The sequence below is a fragment of the Nanorana parkeri genome, unplaced genomic scaffold, assembly GCF_000935625.1.
Source record: "Nanorana parkeri isolate BGI_ZX_2015 unplaced genomic scaffold, ASM93562v1 scaffold121, whole genome shotgun sequence".
NCBI classification, from domain to species: Eukaryota; Metazoa; Chordata; class Amphibia; order Anura; family Dicroglossidae; genus Nanorana; species Nanorana parkeri.
In genome coordinates this window covers 417,616-437,519 of record NW_017306389.1, presented here as the reverse complement: position 1 = coordinate 437,519, position 19,904 = coordinate 417,616, and the positions used below count along the sequence as shown (strand labels likewise).

At 39.4% G+C, this 19,904-nt stretch overlaps 1 protein-coding gene across 1 annotated transcript in view; it reads right to left on the bottom strand.

Moving 5' to 3' along the window:
• The window catches only part of ACVR2B (activin A receptor type 2B), a 150,589-nt gene that overhangs the window by 27,392 nt on the left and 103,293 nt on the right, over positions 1-19,904 (bottom strand). The window contains exons 2-5 of the mRNA XM_018553483.1: positions 19,026-19,233; positions 16,633-16,730; positions 10,407-10,561; positions 4,591-4,734 (exon numbers count right to left, since the gene is read on the bottom strand). Of these exons, the coding sequence (XP_018408985.1) occupies positions 4,591-4,734; positions 10,407-10,561; positions 16,633-16,730; positions 19,026-19,233 (605 nt within the window). The remainder of the gene's footprint in view (positions 1-4,590; positions 4,735-10,406; positions 10,562-16,632; positions 16,731-19,025; positions 19,234-19,904) is intronic.

Below are 19,904 nucleotides of genomic sequence, written 5' to 3'. Positions count from 1 at the left end.
GGGAGTAAATCCGGCCCTGCTTATGAAGTGCATTGTTGAAAACGGCACACAAAGAGGATCCACTCTATGCAAACTTTATTACTTAAGGCATTAAAAAGCCCTATACATGGACCTTAATTATAGCATTCAAATACATGTATTTCACATCCTGTGATTGGGTCGTGGGAGTTACTGATGATTGTTCTATTTAAGATTTGTCAGTCTCTGCCGGTCAGTCAGTCTTGCTTTTAATTGCTATGATTAAGGTCCATGTATAGGTATGAAACACGTTTGCTTTTTTGCTTACCGTTTTTAATGTCTTTAATAATAAAGTTTGCATCGAGTTGATCCTCTTCGTGTGCCGTTTTTCTGCAATATAATGGGATCTGCCAGCACAGTACAGACAGGGTCAATTAGAGAAAACATAACTTCCTTCAGTTCTATCCTTTACATTACATAGTGAAAAGCTAAGTAGGATTTTTAAGCAATTGAAAAGCACTTTTGGTGGTATCCCATTTAGGCTGAAAAAAATTGGAAATACACGTTGCATCTAAACTTCAGGTAGGAATTAAAAATAAAACTATGAAGCAGTTATTTATTAAAATGAATTTTAGATGCAACTAGTATAAAAATCTGAATTTCACTTACGTGTAATATATTGTAATCCCTTGTACATTTGGGGCCAAACAGAGGCCAACAAGGAATATGCTAACAGGAGAGAGTAGCATGATGAAATCATCAATCTGTTTCTGTTCCATCACTGTCCAATTAAAGGTTAGGGGCAGGGACATGACCTTGATGTGTTGCTCAACTGCAGTAGAGAGAAGTCAGGTCACTTGGCTGGCTGTGCTATCTGGCAGGGCTGCGAAATTCCCAGGACTGGGTGTTCAGAAATACAATTAGTTTTGGCAGGCAAAAAACAGCTCCCATAAGCGGGTTGTATTTCAATCATTTATTTTGAGGTTTACCCAGTCTAGTACCTATATTACAAAGGTTTTGGCTAACTGATTCCTAGCTGCTGCTTTTCCTATGGAACTTTTTAAAATCAGTACCAAATGGAAGGTGCAAGGAGAACTTGGCCAGTTCAAAACTTGTCAGTGTAAGAACTAAACTGTACTATCCATTTTCTTTACTGATGGCTGATTGCTAAGTGCAGGCAGATGGATGGGACCTCTTTTTTGTGAATGTGGGATAGCAGATAGATTGCAATGTAGTACTAAGCACTTTTCATAGCTGCCATCCAGGAAAAATGAAACTGCAGCACACCGTTCTTGGTTACATTAGTGAAGCTCATTGGTAGGCATAGTGTGCAATTCTGAAAAATGTATCAGTGAAAAGTAGCAAAAAAGCTCTCATGTCACCTTAAATACACCTCGTCATCAGACAATGCATTTAAAAGGCTAGACCTTACCATAAGATTATATGTGCATTTACATATTTTATTCATGTTATTTACATGTAAAAGCCTCCCTTGTATAGACATCCATCAGGGCTTGAGAATGCTGTTGAGTGCACCATCTTGGATGTGAATTCAGAACTGTCAATCAAGTAACACTATAGTATTCCCTTTTGTAGCTTCCCCAGCTGCTACATAAAAGGTTATGTAGGGAGATGAGGGGAGAAGCAGAGGAGCTAGGACAGCACAGAGAGTAATTAGACACTCCCAGAAGAGGAGAGGGCCATGACTTACAAGGAGGGTGGGGACTGTGTGACGGAATTGACCTACTTGAAGTCAAATTTTCTAGCAAGTTTAAATACACTTTGCAAGTAAATAAAAATAATTTATGGAAAGTGGAAACACTGAAAGTAAACATGCTTTTTCTGTAATTTTATCTTCAATAATTTAATAATTTATAATTTAGTGTCTGGGTCACTTTAAGATGGTGAGCACCAGTTAGAAAAATAAACAAACCATTAATGTGTAGTCCTTAAGTCAGGAATGTATGTGAAGTTCTCAATAGTTTGCTCACCATTTGTCTAACACATGTTTTCTGTAATATTCATGTTTGTTTCCTTTTTGGGGGAGGGAGCCCTTGCTTTCTTACTTAACTAATGGCCCTCATTACTTTCCATGCTGCTCATACGATCCTTAACCTGCTAGCAACTCTGCACTCTGCTTACTTCAGGCAATAAGCAAAGCTGAAGTCAAGATGTGAACTGCAATCAGCTTCAGGGAACAACTTGACACCAGCACCGCTCTTTTTCAGAGTCACCTTTCTACATAACTCAGAATGCCTGATCTTACAACTTTGAATACCACAAAAACATGCAGGAAGAATATTATCCTGCAATTTCAAAGTGCCAACATTTTGTGCAGCGTTGTATGTTGCAGGCAGAAACATTACACAGAGAAAAGTCCCTGCCCATATGTGCTTTTTTTTTAAACAAAATTTTCAAACTTAAAAAAAAAAATTGCAGGCCTAGCGGAATCTTCCCAACATCTAGGCTCCAATACATACAAATTATACAGAATATCCCCATAGCAGCCACATGTACACTTCTCCCCTTCTCCCACAGCTGCCATATATGGCGGTTCTCTTCTCTCCACTCCCAGCCGCTACAATGTTTGTCCTTTGTGGGCTTTGCTAGTAGAAGAGTGTTTAATAATTACTTCTATGGCTTACAGGAGCTAAACATGGTTGTCATAATTCATTTCAAACCTCTCCTTCACTGACCCACAGACCTACTTCTCCAACAGGCAAATGATGCAGTGTCAGGAAGCAGGATCTGGTTTAATCTGCGGTCTGCGTCATGTGACAGGATGTTACCATAAGTCACATGACACAGACAGATGAAGCAGAGTCTTGCTTTCTGCCAGTGCATACTGAATGCTCATTTGAGAAGTAGGTCTACAAGAAGGAGCTTGGTTTTTAACCCTCTTTGGTGGCTAGAAAAATACACTAGCAGCTGTCACCATCAGCAGTTTACAAACAAAGACATGTGATCGCTATGTCCAAATGATCGGGAAGCACAGTGATTGGTCCCCACAAGCTAGTCTGCGTGGGCAGCTTTCAGTAAGTGATGCTCATTCCAAGATGGAACATAAATTAGTGTAAATCTACAGATTCTGGACACCAAAAGGGCTAATGATGAATGATGGGCACCTCTGTGCCCATCTATTGTCAGACCTAGCGGTAATCATTAAATACTTCACCAATGATGTCAGTGTCACTGATCCAGATGCATGTGCTGTCAGAGAACAGTTTGAGCGGCGGGTAAAGCGGAGTGAGCACAGTTTAGACTTTTTAGTGTATTGGTGCTACTTCATTGTTCAATCAGCAGGTTGAGAGAGGGGGCAAATGGCCCCATTGTATTCCATACTTTTAAGAAAGGGGTGCCCTGGCCATGCCATCTAGCAGAGGTATGTATAATATACAAATCATCGCTGGACAGGATTACAACTCTTTTGGCAGATAAGACAGCTTACATAGAGTGCGAGTATTTCAACTGTGTATTTAATTTGCAGTTTAGCTAAAAGAATAGAACATATGGTGCTTGAGCATCACTTTTTCCTTCACCAGTTATGGACACTGGGCATGCTACACCACCCATTACTCTGGGAATGTTTTGTACACCCAGCCACTCCTCCTAACCCAGCAGCTCCAAAGCCATTTACCTGAACTTTCCAGCTCTAATTTTGACAGTGAGAATTGTTTAGTATTACAGATGCAGACCTTTATGCTTCCGTGTAGATTGACACCAGCAGAACAGTGTCTGTAGTGTCAAGAAGAGTTACAATGAAGCAATGTAATTACTGCTTCACTGTAACTTCTCTGGTTCCATTTTTTTTTTAGTGGCTTATTAAAATCGCAAAATTGGAAAAAGCAAACAAAAACCCCCACCTTTATTGCATTTGTAAATAATGCAGCTAGTCTGTTTATTTGTAATAGACACAACATTGTCATTATACACAGGAGAAATTACCGAATAAAATATTCACTTTTGATCGCTAAGGACACTTCTTGTATTAAAACCAACACTGATCAAACTAGAAAGTAAGCACTTTGTTTCATTTTGTTACATCTTTTTTTCTTTAGATTGCACAGAAAAAAAAAATCAAGACAATGTTGCAAAAACAGTAGGCATGCACCGATACTGGTATCGGTGCCGATACCAAGTATATGGGCAAGTACTCATACTTGCCCAAATGCTCAGATACTTACCTCCGAAACCGGAACTTCTGGTCAGAGGGAGATTTCCTCTGACCGGCAGTGCCCTGAGGGAACATGGAGCCGGCTTCATAGATAAAAGTCCATAAGGGGTGAAAAAGTGAGAAAACGTATTAATGAACGTCTTCTTTACGAGAGCCTTTGAGCTGATCATTGCCTCTAGTAAAAGTAGGGACATTTTAAAGTATCTGATCTGTCTCCATAGTAGATATACAAAAAAACTCTAAAAAAGAAAAATCCAGACTCGCCTGTCATTTGTGAGGGTAATGTATGAATAATTCAATTCAGATTTTCGTTGGTTTACTTTGAGATCTGGATTGCCAATACAAGTATTATTCTTTTTTGCATTAGTTGAAAAATCATTCAATGAAGAAGTTGCAAAAAAGAAAGAAACACACCACGATCAATGATAAAAAGAATAAAATGAGGACACCCATCTTACCTGAATGGAAAAAATTTTCACAGCTACAAATTCGTTCATCAGCCTTGCCTTCCAAACACAGCCAAAACGGCCCCTTGCCTTGATTTCCAATAACTGCAGGGGTTTAAGCCCAACTAATGGAGATGGCGGAGGTGGCCCTGGATCCTAGAAAGATGGACAAACACATCATTGATCTTTTATGAGCGGCAAAAGCTTCAAATATCCTCTATTTTCACAAGTCGTTAATTAGTTTAAGTTGCATAAATAGATCACCTGCAACGACCTTTAAAGTGTGTCTTAGTGACTTTTGTTAAAGTCACGAAGCCTTCATTAGGCCAACGCACACACAAGGTTCCCAAGAATGAAGACTACATCGGAATGTGACTGATTAGGATGGAGTTCTATTGAATAAAATATTTTTAACTGGCCTAGCCTGTTGCTATGGAAACTAACATAACACAGATTGGAATGGTGCACATACAGCATGAAAGTGGGGTATTCATTTAATTGTTTTGGCAAGCTTACTGAAGCAGCAAGGCCCTCTGCAAATCATGTCAGTTATGGCGAGACCTGTTTGATGAAGTGCTTCTACTTACACAGGCCCTGCCGCAGTCAGGCCATAAAGCTCCAGATATAAAGCATGTAACATTTTATAGTCAATTAGCACTTTGGAATTAAAGGCATAGTAATAGTGATCCATTTACTCAAAAACAGCCATGTAGCTCTTCCACAAAATGTGCTCTTAAATTACATTTAATGGCGGGAGATGGGAAGGGGTGCAAGAAAATAAGAATCTTGTATTGATTCACAGTTTCTGGTGATGAAGGCTTGGCTGATAAAAAGAGAAGCTAGCACTAGCGCACAGAAAGTATTAGCGTATATCTAGATGAATGAAAATCAATAATGTTATTATATGAGCTTTAAAAAGGACAATAAACCTAGAGATAACATATTACAATTCTGGACATTTGTTTTACATGCAGACATCTGTCATGCTTTGTTGATAAACTATATACACAGATTAAAGCATTTTACACAAATGTTTGGACATGAATAAAACTATTGTTGTAGCAGAAGAATTAAAGTGGATAAGCCATGTACATGCAAGTATTTGCATATTCTTAACAAGCAGTAAAACAGGATTTTGACTACTTTAACTATAAAATCCTTTTCTTTGATTAGGTTACAGGACACAGGTCCGTCCCCTCTGTTCTTGTGATTTACAGCACTTTTCTTGCTACAAGACTGAGAACCACTCTTCCTCACTAGTTGCCCATTCACAAAACGCTGTGTATTTTTTCCAAATAATACAAAGCATTCTGTGATTGGAGGAGGAGAGAATGGGATGAGGATGTGGCATCATCTCTCCTCTAATTAAAGAATGCCTTCTATTCTTTGGAGAGAAAAAAATGCTTTCCATTATTTCAGCAGCACACTGGAAATCCATCATGCCAAAGTAAGCCTGTTTTTTTTTCAGGAAAGACGTATGTGGCAATCTACAGGCCTAGTTAGTGTGTCCCACACTGCCAGAATGTTGACTTGTAATGGTCTGTCTGGAGTGGAACTAGGCACATGGTACTGCTTTGAAGAAGGCTACAATTAATCTTAGAACCTTCATGTAAAAAGGTGAATAGTTGGGTAGAACCTGGACCCAAGATTGTTCAAACAGAAGCAGAGAGACACACATGGTTTTTGAAACCAGGGACATCCTTAGCAGGGATCATTAAGGTTTTGTGAAGGCAAAAAATGGCAGGGTCCATGACTGGGTCTGCCCATTACTTTAGGAACTTCTCCCTAATAGGGTATTGCGGAGGAAAACTCTTTGGAGGGACAAATATATTTTCAGGATGATGCCAGTCACCATACAAAACAGGCTGTCAGAGTAAGTGTACAGGAAAGGTTTTGGCAGGACGAGACATTTTTAAGGAACCTAAGCCGGATGTCTTTTGGTCAGTTTGATGCGAGCTGCTCGAAGAGCAAAGCAAATGTGCACTCCGTCTATAAAAGATAGAAATTGCATCTTTAAGTTTAGGAGAAATCCGCAGATTGGACCTCCTCCAGTAGTGAACCCTCAGAATCAGATGAGGTACCATCCTCCACCTCCTCAGGAAGAAGAGCAGCAGTCACGGACTCAGAGGAGATGAGATGCCCGTTTACACCACCAAAGGTCTGAGGCCTCGAAAAAGGTATACAAGTTTCCCATAAAGTCAAACATTTTGGCCAACTCCCCTCTAAATAAGCAGGAGGATGGGGTGTGCTAAAAATAGGCCAGGGAGGCCTCTGAGGAGGACAGTAACTCAGATTTGGGACACAGGTGAGGGCTAACAGAATTACAGCCTTGTGAAGAGATGGTACAGACTCCCACTGAGCCTTAAGTGGAGCGTGAGCTGACCCATTGCACTTACACCTATGATGATGATGACCAAATCTAATAGTACCTTTGTGGGCCAGAATGTGTAATCTGCAATGGATACTCTGACTAAGGCAAGCACAGTGCTCACCTCCTGTGGTGCTCTGTATGGAGTCAGCAGAGTGAACAGAGGACAGAGTGAAACTGGTGAGGGAAAGGTCTAATTAGGATGGTCATCACCGAGTATGACGTCGTCCTCTCAATCTCTACTCAATACTGCTCACCACTACTGACTTTGAGCACCTGCAACTCTGCTAAATATTGTTTTGCTGCCTGGTGACATGACAAGTCAATCAACGTAAAGTAATTTGGCATAGAGGCTCAGAGGATGTAGCATTTTGAAAATAAGCCTTACATTACAGATATTTATTTTCTAATATTTACATGTGAATTTTGTGAACAACCTTTTGTGAATAACAGGGTTATTCACAAAAGGGTGAAGAGTTTGGAGAAGGCAGAAGAAGTGATCTAGACCAAAATAGCCGATTTGGAAAAATTCTCCAATTCAGCTATGTTGTCCTAGATTGTTCACTTCTCCTGCCTTCTCCAAACGCTTCACCCTGTGAATAACCCTGTCAGTCTCGTCCTAAAATCCTAATTGCTCATTAGGTTTATCTTGTTATCCAAGCTTGTACAAGATTTGGAAGATCTATGTTTACTCTCCCTATATCCAAAAAGGATTTGGATTGCCAGATCTGGGCCTCTAAAATGCCACCTATCTGAAGAGAATTACTGACAAAAAAAAACATTTAAAATATGGATTTCTATGTAGCGATAACCTTTCCTTATCCAGCTTACCCAAAAGATTTTTTATTTTTTGGAGGTTCACTGTATTGATTTCCACATACTTCTAGATGACAGATCTTTCTAATCCCCTGCCCTTTTACTCCAGGTATTGGTCAATCTAGGTTTCTTCCCAGCCTTTAACGGAAAAAAATTTACTCGGACTAAGGCAAATAAATGTATAGCCAAGACTGAATGGCATATGTTAAAATCAGCAAGCAAATAGAAGCTGGCCCATTCACTGTTTCTACCACAATTTCATTCTACACATATCTCATACCATACAGATGAAAGGGTCATCTATCCCACTATCTAAAATACTGTCTATTGTCCTTTTTTTTTTAGATTATCACATATTAACTATTTCTTTTGCTTGTTGCTGATGTTGTTTTCTTGCTTTGGAACTTTAACAAAGAAATAAAACATATGCAACGTAATTCAAGCCACCCAATCAGCAATCATCATTCTTTAATCCTGATGATCAATAATGAGTAATGGTGAATCCTGATTGGCAGCTAAGGTTACTGCCATTTACATATTAATGCTCTTTTTATTGACTTATACTATAAGCCTTGGTGCCTCAGTCTAACAGAAAGAATCACATATTTCCTCCTCATCACAGTAGAAAGCTAGAAATCAAAAGTAGTAGTTTAAAGGTGAACTCCGGGCACCCAAACATAACGAACAGGAAATAGCGTCAATAGTGCCATTGCTGCATATACATGTAGTTTTTTTAGGGCAGCACATACAGTGTGCTTATGTATGTTCAGTTTATAACCCCTTCTTCTGTCCACTTCATTGTATGAAAGCATGCCTTCAGTGCTAAAAGTCTGGAGCAGTTAACTGTGAGCTAGCCACATGTATGGTTAATTCAGTTAAATGGTCAGTTTACCTAAAAGTTATATTTCCTCAATGGGTCAAGGGGCAGAGTCACCGGCTGGATAACTCCTGGGGTGTGGTAGTTTCACCAGCTCTCCTTGGTGTTTCTATTCCTTATGTTGCATAATCAATATACAATACCATTTTAATCTCATCAGTTGATAAGTTATCAGTTACAGTGTTCCAAGTTACTTATATAGACTAAAGATTCCCTACCCACTAGAACAATAAAAGGGGGGAGGTCCTGTCCTGGGGTGACAACACTGCTTCTCCATTGATACAGCAGGGTGAGTGAGCATTGTCAACATAGAATAGGAAGTGTGTTACTGCCAGGAACACCAGGTGAAAAGGGGAAAAAAAGCCTGAAAAAAGAAAACTAATGCAACCACGATATTTAAGGACTAGTAAGCTGATATCGTTTGTCCTTGAGTTAAACACACTTTAATTGTCCAACATCTAACAGAAACATTAGATGGCATGTTCCCTTATAAATCGTCTGCCTACTCCTGAATCTAAATAGGTAGTGCAGTCTCAGTCTACCTGCATCCTCAGAAGAAACATTTATGGTGTCATTTTAAAAATGTAATTCTTATTACCACCATTATTAATAGATAAGCAGTTAGAACCCCTTAGTATTATATATTTGTTTCTATTTACCTTATGATAAAACAGAAAACATGTACATTCAAGGACAGCACAGTGTGTGTAAGGGTAATTGCCTCTTCCTTGCTGGATACATGCCATCCCTGTAGGACAATAAATAAACTATGGAATTTAATAACCGCAAACACAGCAACAATGTGCTGTAGCAAATACTTTTCAATCTGAATTTAGTTTTCATGGCATAGCTACACTAGACTGTGATATGCAAATTGATTATTATGGATTGCTGGAAATCTGAGCTCACAAATTATGAGCTGCTAGTTACTGAAAAAGACAGTAGACAGTATCATGCTTACAAGTTATTTTCTCTTCTAACTGATCAATTAGAAAGATTGAATATTATAACAACCTGTGCTTTACCATAGCTTCCAAGACTACACGAAACAGACGTAGATCCCACTGCCAGCATTAAGTTCTCATTTTCACAACAGGGGTTTCTGACCTTCCCGTGAGTCTTACCTCATTAATATCAACATGGCCATAGGGAGGTTTCCGGTGGCGATACATCCAGAACGCCAGCAGAATGGCTATAGACAGACCAGCAATGGGAAGCAGAGAATACACCAGAATGTTCAAGACTGACACTGGCTGCTGAGCCTTTGGATCAAAAGTTTCTGAAAAGATAAATGGACAAGAAAAGATGCATTTAAAAACACAATTGAAGCATAAAAGCAAACACAATTTTACTTTTTTACAAACAGACGCTTATTAGGAGCAGCTAAACTGAGGTCTATATTATATTATAAAAACTGGAAGGGTGAAAGTTATCAAGCTGTTTTTACCTCTACTGTGTCTGGCAGGTTGTGGATGCTGATGAAACAAAGGTTTATTGAAATAAGGAAGACAGCGGTAATGTGGCCTGTGCTTTTTGATATAAGGTTCCTCCAGAGGTTGCTAGGGATTTTTGAGCAGTGGAGGATCCTTTTAAGCCATCTGTAAGGTTGAAGGAGAACATTTTTTCTCGCTGACCATCAATGTAAGAGGGGCCCTTCTCCCCACTGATCATCAATGTAAGAGGGGCCCTTCTCCCCGCTGACTCCCACTGCCAGCATTAAGTTCTCATTTTCACAACAGGGGTTTCTGACCTTCCCGTGAGTCTTACCTCATTAATATCAACATGGCCATAGGGAGGTTTCCGGTGGCGATACATCCAGAACGCCAGCAGAATGGCTATAGACAGACCAGCAATGGGAAGCAGAGAATACACCAGAATGTTCAAGACTGACACTGGCTGCTGAGCCTTTGGATCAAAAGTTTCTGAAAAGATAAATGGACAAGAAAAGATGCATTTAAAAACACAATTGAAGCATAAAAGCAAACACAATTTTACTTTTTTACAAACAGACGCTTATTAGGAGCAGCTAAACTGAGGTCTATATTATATTATAAAAACTGGAAGGGTGAAAGTTATCAAGCTGTTTTTACCTCTACTGTGTCTGGCAGGTTGTGGATGCTGATGAAACAAAGGTTTATTGAAATAAGGAAGACAGCGGTAATGTGGCCTGTGCTTTTTGATATAAGGTTCCTCCAGAGGTTGCTAGGGATTTTTGAGCAGTGGAGGATCCTTTTAAGCCATCTGTAAGGTTGAAGGAGAACATTTTTTCTCGCTGACCATCAATGTAAGAGGGGCCCTTCTCCCCACTGATCATCAATGTAAGAGGGGCCCTTCTCCCCGCTGACCATCAATGTAGAGGGATCTTTTCCCACTGAACATCAATGTTAGAGGGATCTTCTCCCAGTGAAAATCAATGTTAGAGGGATCTTCTCCCGCTGACCATCAATGTAAGAGGGGCCCTCCTCCCGCTGACCATCAATGTAAGAGTGATCTCCTCCCACTGAAAATCAATGTTAGAGGGATCTTCTCTCAGTGAACATCAATTTAAAGAAAAAATACAATTTTTTCATCATCACTCGTTTTATTTTTTGATATTACAAAAAATTATTCAGGTGTATAGAGCACGGGGGTTTAAAAAATAATCTTCTCCGAGTGTTAAATACTATAGATATGCCAAAATCTTTATGCCTATTTTAATTAATGTATTACAACCAACTGATCATGCTATTGTACCATGAGCTGTAGATGAAATATTTTTAGCAGGGGTTCTGTAAGATCTGAAAATTATTTTAAGAGTTCCTCCATGGTAAAAAATACAATGGCAAAGGCTGCAATTATCTGACAACAGAATTGCTTAGAACCAATCTAGCAATGGCTTAATTCAAATAAAATGGTTTGAAGAACAAATACAAAATACTTAAACATTTTATATCATGCAAGCATAAGAAAACAAACAGCTTGGAACACAAAATTACTTTTACTTAGACTTGATACGAAACAGTTGTGTAAAGAGCATGTTAAAGTTAGGCAAATATCTGAATTTGTTTTTTATTTTGTTGCAATACTTAACTCCTGTTAAAGGTCACCTATTCAGTATTTTCAAAAATGTCTAGATTACTGGTAAAGGTCATCTACTCCATATTTTCAACAAAGTCCAGATTACAAGGCTCAGCACATTGGCACTTGCACTGAGTGATCTGCTGCATTGGACAGAACAAGCTCCCCAGGGAATGCGTGTGCTGGGTCTTAATAAGAATCTGTGCTCTTCTGATTTATGTCTGTCTGCATTGAGTCTCTGGCATGAGACCAACACTTGGGACCTTGCATCCATAGAAGACACAAAACAATGCAATGCAAGTTTCCAGGGTAAGGAGAGTCTGGAAAGTAAATCATCCGACAACCCCAAACTAACCCTTGCCATGGTGGCACAAAATTGCCTGTATTCAAAGAGGGAGAGAGAGAGAGATTTGTTGAAGGTTAAGTGAACAATGAAAACTTGCTTTACAGTGCTAGTCAGAGTCCCGGCCACTATGAAATGTTTTTGTGCATAGTGAGGATGATATACCATGTATTTTTGTTAAGCAGTTTCAGTGAATGTTTCAGTGAATCAAGTTCAAGGAATGTGTTTATTTTCAGACATTTCTGAAAACTGAGTATTTAAATCAGTACATTTTCTTTGGATCACTGCAAATTATATTTATATATTCCATTCCTATAGGCTTATATTATGAAAGTATAGGACCTTCAGAGCTATAGTTATCAAGTGCAGAAACCATGGCAGCTGCCATTTTGTGTGCTAACCAATCTTTCAATAAACAACATTGTCCATCACTGGGATCTACAACGATCTTCAGCCATTTTGCTTTTTTCTTATATAACTTCTGCCATGTAGTACAATAGTGCAGAGTGTGCCAAGGATAGAGGTAATGTAATGATAGTGAGCTACTGAGAATCAGCAGAGTACAGCGACTCTTCCTCTAACAGCCCCTGACCTTGGTCGTCCATGGCTAAACAGGGACATATGTGGATCACTGCTTTGCCAATGCTTAGGGGCAGCAATGCACTATAATGGAAGTACATCTATCCAGTGAACAATGCAGTATATGTGTCATTGTAGGTGGTCATATAGGGGGAGTGGGTTGTCCATAGCGGGAGCAGTAGGATAAGGGAGAACAGGAGGGGTTAGGTGTCCTTGCTATACCAGGTGTGGCTCTGGCAGAGAAGACGGGTTGCCACTATAAGGGTACTGAAGAAGCCTACGCCCGACTTCGCGTTGTTTTAAGCGCTGCGGGCAAGAGGCCGACTTCTTGCACTGTTTCTGGGAATGCCCCGTCATAAGAGCCTTTTGGTCGGAAATCACTTCCTTCATGGAGGTCAACCTCGGCTTCCCCAACATTTGCAACCCCTCATTCTGCCTCCTGGGTCTCTTTGGGGAGCTAGCACTGGCCTCCCGTTCTCAGACACTCATCCGCCTCCTGTTATTTTATGCCAGGAAAACCTAGTCTGGGGTAGCCAGACGGCCCCCACCCTGGGCGAATGGAAAAGACTGATCAATCAAGCACTCCCCATTTATAAACTAACATACGAGCAGAGAGGTAACCCGACATGCTTTGGCCGCATATGGGACCCATGGCTGACCTCCTCAAACACAAATTTGGAAACGGGGTAGTACTACTAACTTTTGGCCCCGAGTCCCCCAGTCCTGGACCTATGAGTCCTAGGTGATACTCTTGGGTCGGCTGATATATGTGGCTGAGTTGGTTTCTCAATGTTCTGCGATACCTATCTTAGAGCTTTATCACCATGTCTTGAACCTTGAATATTGCATCCACAGCTTGTGTAACTTGTGTAACCTCGTGACAAACAGAGAGTGTACTGATGTGTAAATGCCTGGGTTATGTTGACCCAATTGTTGTTTGTGGATGGTGTTGTTGTTATCATTGTTGTGTCTCTGACACTTGCAAAAATCAATAAAAATTATCTTTAAAAAAAAAAAGGGTACTGAAGAAGTGAGGGTTTAAGCCAGGGGTGGTCAACCTTGGCATTCCAGCTGTGGTGAAACTGTAAATTCCAGCATGCCTCTGCAAGTCATGCCTGTGGCTGTCAAGAGTCTTGCAATGCATAATGGGACTTGTAGTTTCACAACAGCTAGAGTGTTGAGGTTGCCTACCCCTGGTCTAGGCAGTAAAAGAAAGCGCAGTGGCACCCAGACAGGGCACACAGAGCATGGGCAGTAAGGGGTGGCCCAGCTTATGAAGCCCCACAGGGCTTCATCGCTACAGCTGCAATGCGTCTACATATCTAATAGATATAGCTGCAATGCGTCTTTAAAATCTAAACAGCTATGTCATTAGATACTAGTTGTTTTCGCATGCTGTTGTTTTTGCTTGATGTTGTCCGTCAAGACATGGTTTCTGATTGGTTCCAAATGGATTGGTGCACTTTACACATCATGATTATTGTTTTTGGTGTCTTCCTGTTTACAGCCCATGGGAATTGCAATCACAGGAGAAAACTTTGATGTTTCATAGCAGAGTCGCTGCATTTTGCATAGAGTACATTCACAAAGAACAATGTGCTTTAAAAGTGATTTTGTTGGGCAGTTCATTTATCAGCAAAGATGAAGGGCTTTGTGCATTGTAACTTTCTATAATTTACACTGCAGCTAGACTATAAATGTTTTAACCTTTTAATATTTCGAGAAAATGGACAATTCTGGATCTATTCCTTGGCTGGCATAGAACACGCACTTCAGCCTTTTAGAAAAAATTAATAAACAGGTAAACATATTGGACCAAATTAATTTCATGGTAAACATTTAAAAATGTAAGTTTGCTAAACCTGTCCCTATATTTCTAGATAAAGGTCGTGGTGTTCTGCAGTACTGGGACTCTGAATAGGAGAGATTTCCCTTTGTTTGGTTAAGGTCACTTTCACTGTGGGCGCAGTGTGAGAAATGCTGATGTGGAGCTATCCCCAGCACCGTGTATAATGAAAGCCTCTTGGATTCTGTATAGAAAAGTTAATGATTGAATGGCTTTTCTTTAGTGACAAGGTGCCATCTGTTCACAATTTTGTTTTCTTTCAGGAAATTTAAAGGGAATGCACCAAGGAAACTTTTCTTCCAGACAGGATGTGAATTAAACCATATCTGCCACCCATACGCAAAAGAGAATGCTATTTTGGCCTTTAAGTTAACCTGGGCAATTCAAGCTGTACATATGATAAAATAATGCATAGGCAGGGGGTCACCTTTAGCAAAAAACACATACTAAAAAGATCAGTAGATCCAGAGATATAGACAACAGAAATTAAATAGAAATTGTCTTTGTCCCTTTCTTGCCGAGCCTCCACTACCACCATATACTGTACCTCTAAAGTATCAATTCAATGTATAACCTAAATACCATTTTAAAGTGCATTCCCACTTTTGCAGCCAAATTGGAATAACAGCTATTGTATTTTTGTTAGGTTTCTCATTCACATAACCTAAAATAAATTTGTTTTATATTGCTGCTTGCACAATACATGCTCTGTTCTGAATGAAAAGTTATTCTCTGTACTGAGTTTTGCTCTGGAACACAAGGAGGGCTGGGCAGGTTATTAACATATTTAACCCTGTCTGTACTGTGCTGGCAGATTTCAGCATCAGTTGTAAACTAGATTTGAACACTTTGTTCTGACAAAGGGTTCAAGATCTAGAAGCATTGTATGTTAATAAGGGGAAGCTCACAGTGCACCTAGTCTTTAAATGAGAGTATCAGCACTCAGAGAACATCATTTAGAACTTGGTGTTCGTTTATTGAAACACAACTTCACATGTATCGGAAAGCCAACGTTTCGGGGCCAGACAGGGTCTCCCCCTTCACTTATTATACAATTGTCCAATTTTATTATCTTTACAGTTATTCACTTACAAAGTGATAATTCAATTATGCAGAATTTGCCCGTTTTGCCAGTCTTTCCCTAGAGAGTATCAGTGCAAGATTCTAAACTTGTGATAAGGCCAAATCCTTACACTGCTTTAGTTCTTTAAAATTAGTTAATTTTCCCTCAAAATATTTTTCAATATTGTCGGCTATCATACATAGTGTATAATACATAGTGTATACGGGGGCATTTTTTCTTACATTAAACAGTTAAGTGACCGCTGCAAGCATTTATTTTTCATAGATTGGTATTTCAGGTTATACATCACTGTTTACTTTCCAGAAGGAATAGCTAATTATTTCTTCTCTCCTTAACAGTTACCTCACAAATGCTTACAGCTAAAACTGGCTAGAACCTAGTGGGGTTAAAAATTGATAACCAATGTAATCATCTTTGTGTTTTAAAGCGTCAGTCCACCCAATAATGCTAATTTAGTTATATGTGGCACCTGCTGGGCCAAATAAGCCCAAGCTTCTTGGCCACACTGGCCCTTGATGTTCTAGAAGGCTTATATAAGGAGGTGTTTAAGGGTTCCAGTCTTTCCTGCCTTAAATAGCTTATCCACAGAGTGTTGACAACATTTACAAAAATATGCTAAAATATAGCACAGATCAACAGAATTTACTGCATACATATCAAACTATCAGCTTTTGCTGTACTGAGTAAAAGTTAAGTTGCCTATTTCAGAATATTTCAGGGTCTGTACATCTGCTATGGCCATTCCCCTTGCTGGTAGTTTTATATTATGGGAGGATGCCCAGCTCAGCAGAAATGCCCAAAAGATAGAGGAGTCTCCACAAATATAAGAAGGCAGTGGATGATTTTGACCAGCAGACTAAACCTGTAACTGAAATATAACTTTTGGGTGGACTGATCTTTCAAAATTAAATGCAATGCTCTTGATGAATAAAAACAATAATTTTCCTAGTAAGGGAAGCAAAAATTAAAAACTTTAGGTTTTTTTTACAAGTTCTACAGCGACAAACCAGCTTCAACTGAATGAGTTAATATTACAGTCTAACTTATTACATTAATAAGAGTACATTTTCAGCTGGGCACTTACCGACATCAGGCAAATGGGTAAACTTCTCATTGCAGTAGTTCCCATCACAGCAGCAGAAAAATACTTGCGGGTTCTCCTCCTTTGCTACACACTGCGGCCTAATGATAAAATGAAAGATACATTGGTGTATCAAGACTGCTGCAAAGAATTGGGTGGTGACGGATACAGAAATTATCGAATGAATTACACATGCCAGTAATAACAACCCAAGCCTTAGTACATCCATACATACATATACGACTGTGCTTTCCAAGATTGTGACCAATTCATCAAAACAATCTTTTCATCAGCAAGAACTATTTCCTATTACTATTTTTTGGTAATGTGCATCTAAAAAAGGACCACAAGACCACTTGACCCAAAACTGTCTGCACCAACTATCTTCTGTTGAGGTAGGCTTGGATACTCTTTGAAGTGTGGAAGACCTTAGAAACATAGGGTGTAATTTTACACTGAAAGTATTTATTATGTATGAAAGGGTATAACTATAAAACTTGCTTGGGATGAAAAGCATGCAAAAAGTATTAAGCAGCCATGGGTCGCCTTGTTAGATAAAAATGGACATTTCAGTGTCCCTTAACATTGGTCCTGAAGCATGTGCCTGGTATTTGGAATCAATAATTCCAGGCTATGTCTGAATGATGTGGACAAGCAGGCTAGTCTCTCACATTCGCAAACAGCCAGAATGAGGCAGATCGGACCACGTCCATACCATCAACACACAGGCCAGAATCATTGACCAAAGCAGCATTGCTGGAGACATTAGGTGTGGAACGCAAGGTGCAGCACTCGTGCTACAAGAGCACAGAAAAACAAAGACGGTCTTGACATTGCTATTTATAACGCACGATAGGCTTTTCAAATTTGCTCAGGTGTTAATATAAAGAGATGGACCCTCGCATTCCAAAATTAGTATGCGAAAAGGCCATGATAAATAAGTAAATTTCAAAAAGCACAGTGCCACCTGTGTATGGAATGCTGATTAATGCACAAAGTATTACAGTGTGGTGTACACATCTACTTGTGTCCCTTGACAGGAGTTCCAGTGCAGATTTGTGTTGTGCATATAAAAATTGGAAGTGGAAGTTTTTCCGTGAACCACCAATGTCATGTCAAGCTTCTAGATCTCTAAACCTTTCATTAGGACAGACCATTTTTCATTTTTTTCAAAATACGAACATGTAACAAAGATAAAACATAGGTTATCCTAAGTTGGCTGCAAACATGAAAATACCTTTCAAGATGCAAAACTTTTTTGAACATTTCCTGCTCATTTGAGCTTGTCCCTCTGCCTGATTGCAGTGTACAGCAGCTAAATTCATTTTTATATGTGTAGTTGAACATCGAAAACGTGCTGGTATAAATTAAGGCTGTGTCTAATAAACTGTATGAATGTGTCCTCGAGTGCACAGAGTGACAATGTCGTTTTACTGAAAAATCCTCATTCGACAAGAATATGTCATGTTTATATGATAGGGACTGGAGGACGGCTGTCAGGTATATGGGTGCCAGACACACGGAGATATATATTGATCAAGTCATGTACATTGCAGCATAGTACGATGAGAAGCAGAAAAAAATGATTACATGAAAAAGGCGAGGACAACCTCGCAAAATAATAAGCTGTGAAACTCCAGGGTTTCCCACTTGAAAAATGTATTTTAGAAAACGTTTTACTATTTTTGTTACCAAGAGAAGTCATAGTTCGAAAGAGGGTAACATCGATTCTGAATAAATTATTCTGTTGTAACAGTGTTGCTGCCTGAGGTTTATATATGAGAGTTGCAATTACAGAAACTCCCAGAGTTGCATTTTAAATATGCTTTAATAAGTAACAACATTTTGCACAAAGTGGTTAAAGGAAACCTTTCGTGAGGAACCTAGGAGGCTGTCACTGTTGAATTCTCCATACAAAAATGCTAGTTCCCTGGCTGCTTTGCTAATCAACTCAACCTCTGACATGGAGGAGAGATATGCATGAGGACTTTTCCAATTTGCATACTTGTTTAGGGTCAGTGAGCCTGAATTGTGGAAGCCAGAGGGGAGTGTGTGTGTGTGTGTGTGTGTGTGTGTGTCAGTGCAAGTGTGACTGAAGTATGGGTTGTAGTCTGTAAGCTCCCTTGGTTTCTTTGAAGGGAGGCATATGTGAATGATTTAACATTCTCTGTAAAGCGTTATGGAAAGATTAGAAGATAATGAATTTGTGGGTAATTCAACAACCTTACTTGCCCTACCATCTGTGCAAAACTGAAATAAGCCATGAGTAAAGTATTCTTTTGTGAAAAATATGTAGCATAAACTTTCTATGTGTGGGTACATTTAATGGAACTCAGACAGTTAATGCGCTTTGAATATTTACTAGCAGCTTTTAGTCATGTTTGCTTGTAGCTTACCTGTCATAGCAATTGAAATCGTCTAACCAACAGCCTTTCTTCACAAGTTCAATGAAGCCAGAATTATTCCTCCAAGATGCATAGCAATGAAGCCGCTTGTCCTTCTCTCCATCACACCTTTCCACACCACTCTGGTTTGTCTTCTCAGTCTCCCAGTTGACGTTGTAATAGATGCACTCCCTGGGGTCCTCTTCATTGTGCCCAGAGCCTGTGTGACAATAAATAATCTTAGAGACCTTTTTCCTTATCTTTAAAAAAAACCTCTGGACAGCAAACACTTTCTCTGGTTATTTGTGAACATACAGTAAACAGATACGCAGATAGGAATTCATACACAATGGACGTAAGCAGAACTGTATTTCAGTGGCAAAACGAAACAGTGGGGACCAGCCCCGGCATGAAAAACAACCATGGTGCAGCATTTAATGGATGGGTGTATGCTTTATATGAAAAGTCTAATATATAGTATTTGACATAGTATTTGAGGTTGAATAAAGACATTAGTCCATCAAGTCCAACCTATTAAATATACAATATCTTTCCACAATGTGAACTCTCAGTCAGACCTTAGAAATGAAACTTGTAAAGAAAGTAATTGTGGAAAAAACTATATTCTTCATGGGTACATAAAGGGGTCCAAAAACAATATTTCAGAACTGGATCAACGCCCAAAAGGTCGATTGTCCACAGCTTCCTTTTAACTCAAGGGGTATTCGACAAAGACGGACAAGTTGGCTACGTGAAAGAACCAGCTCAAGGAACTCGCTCACACTGTTAGATTTTAAATAGAACCATAAAACAATTGATGGGGTTTCAAAAGGTGTCATGACCATTGCATAAGTAAAATAAAAAAACATAATTGAGATTAACAACGAATAC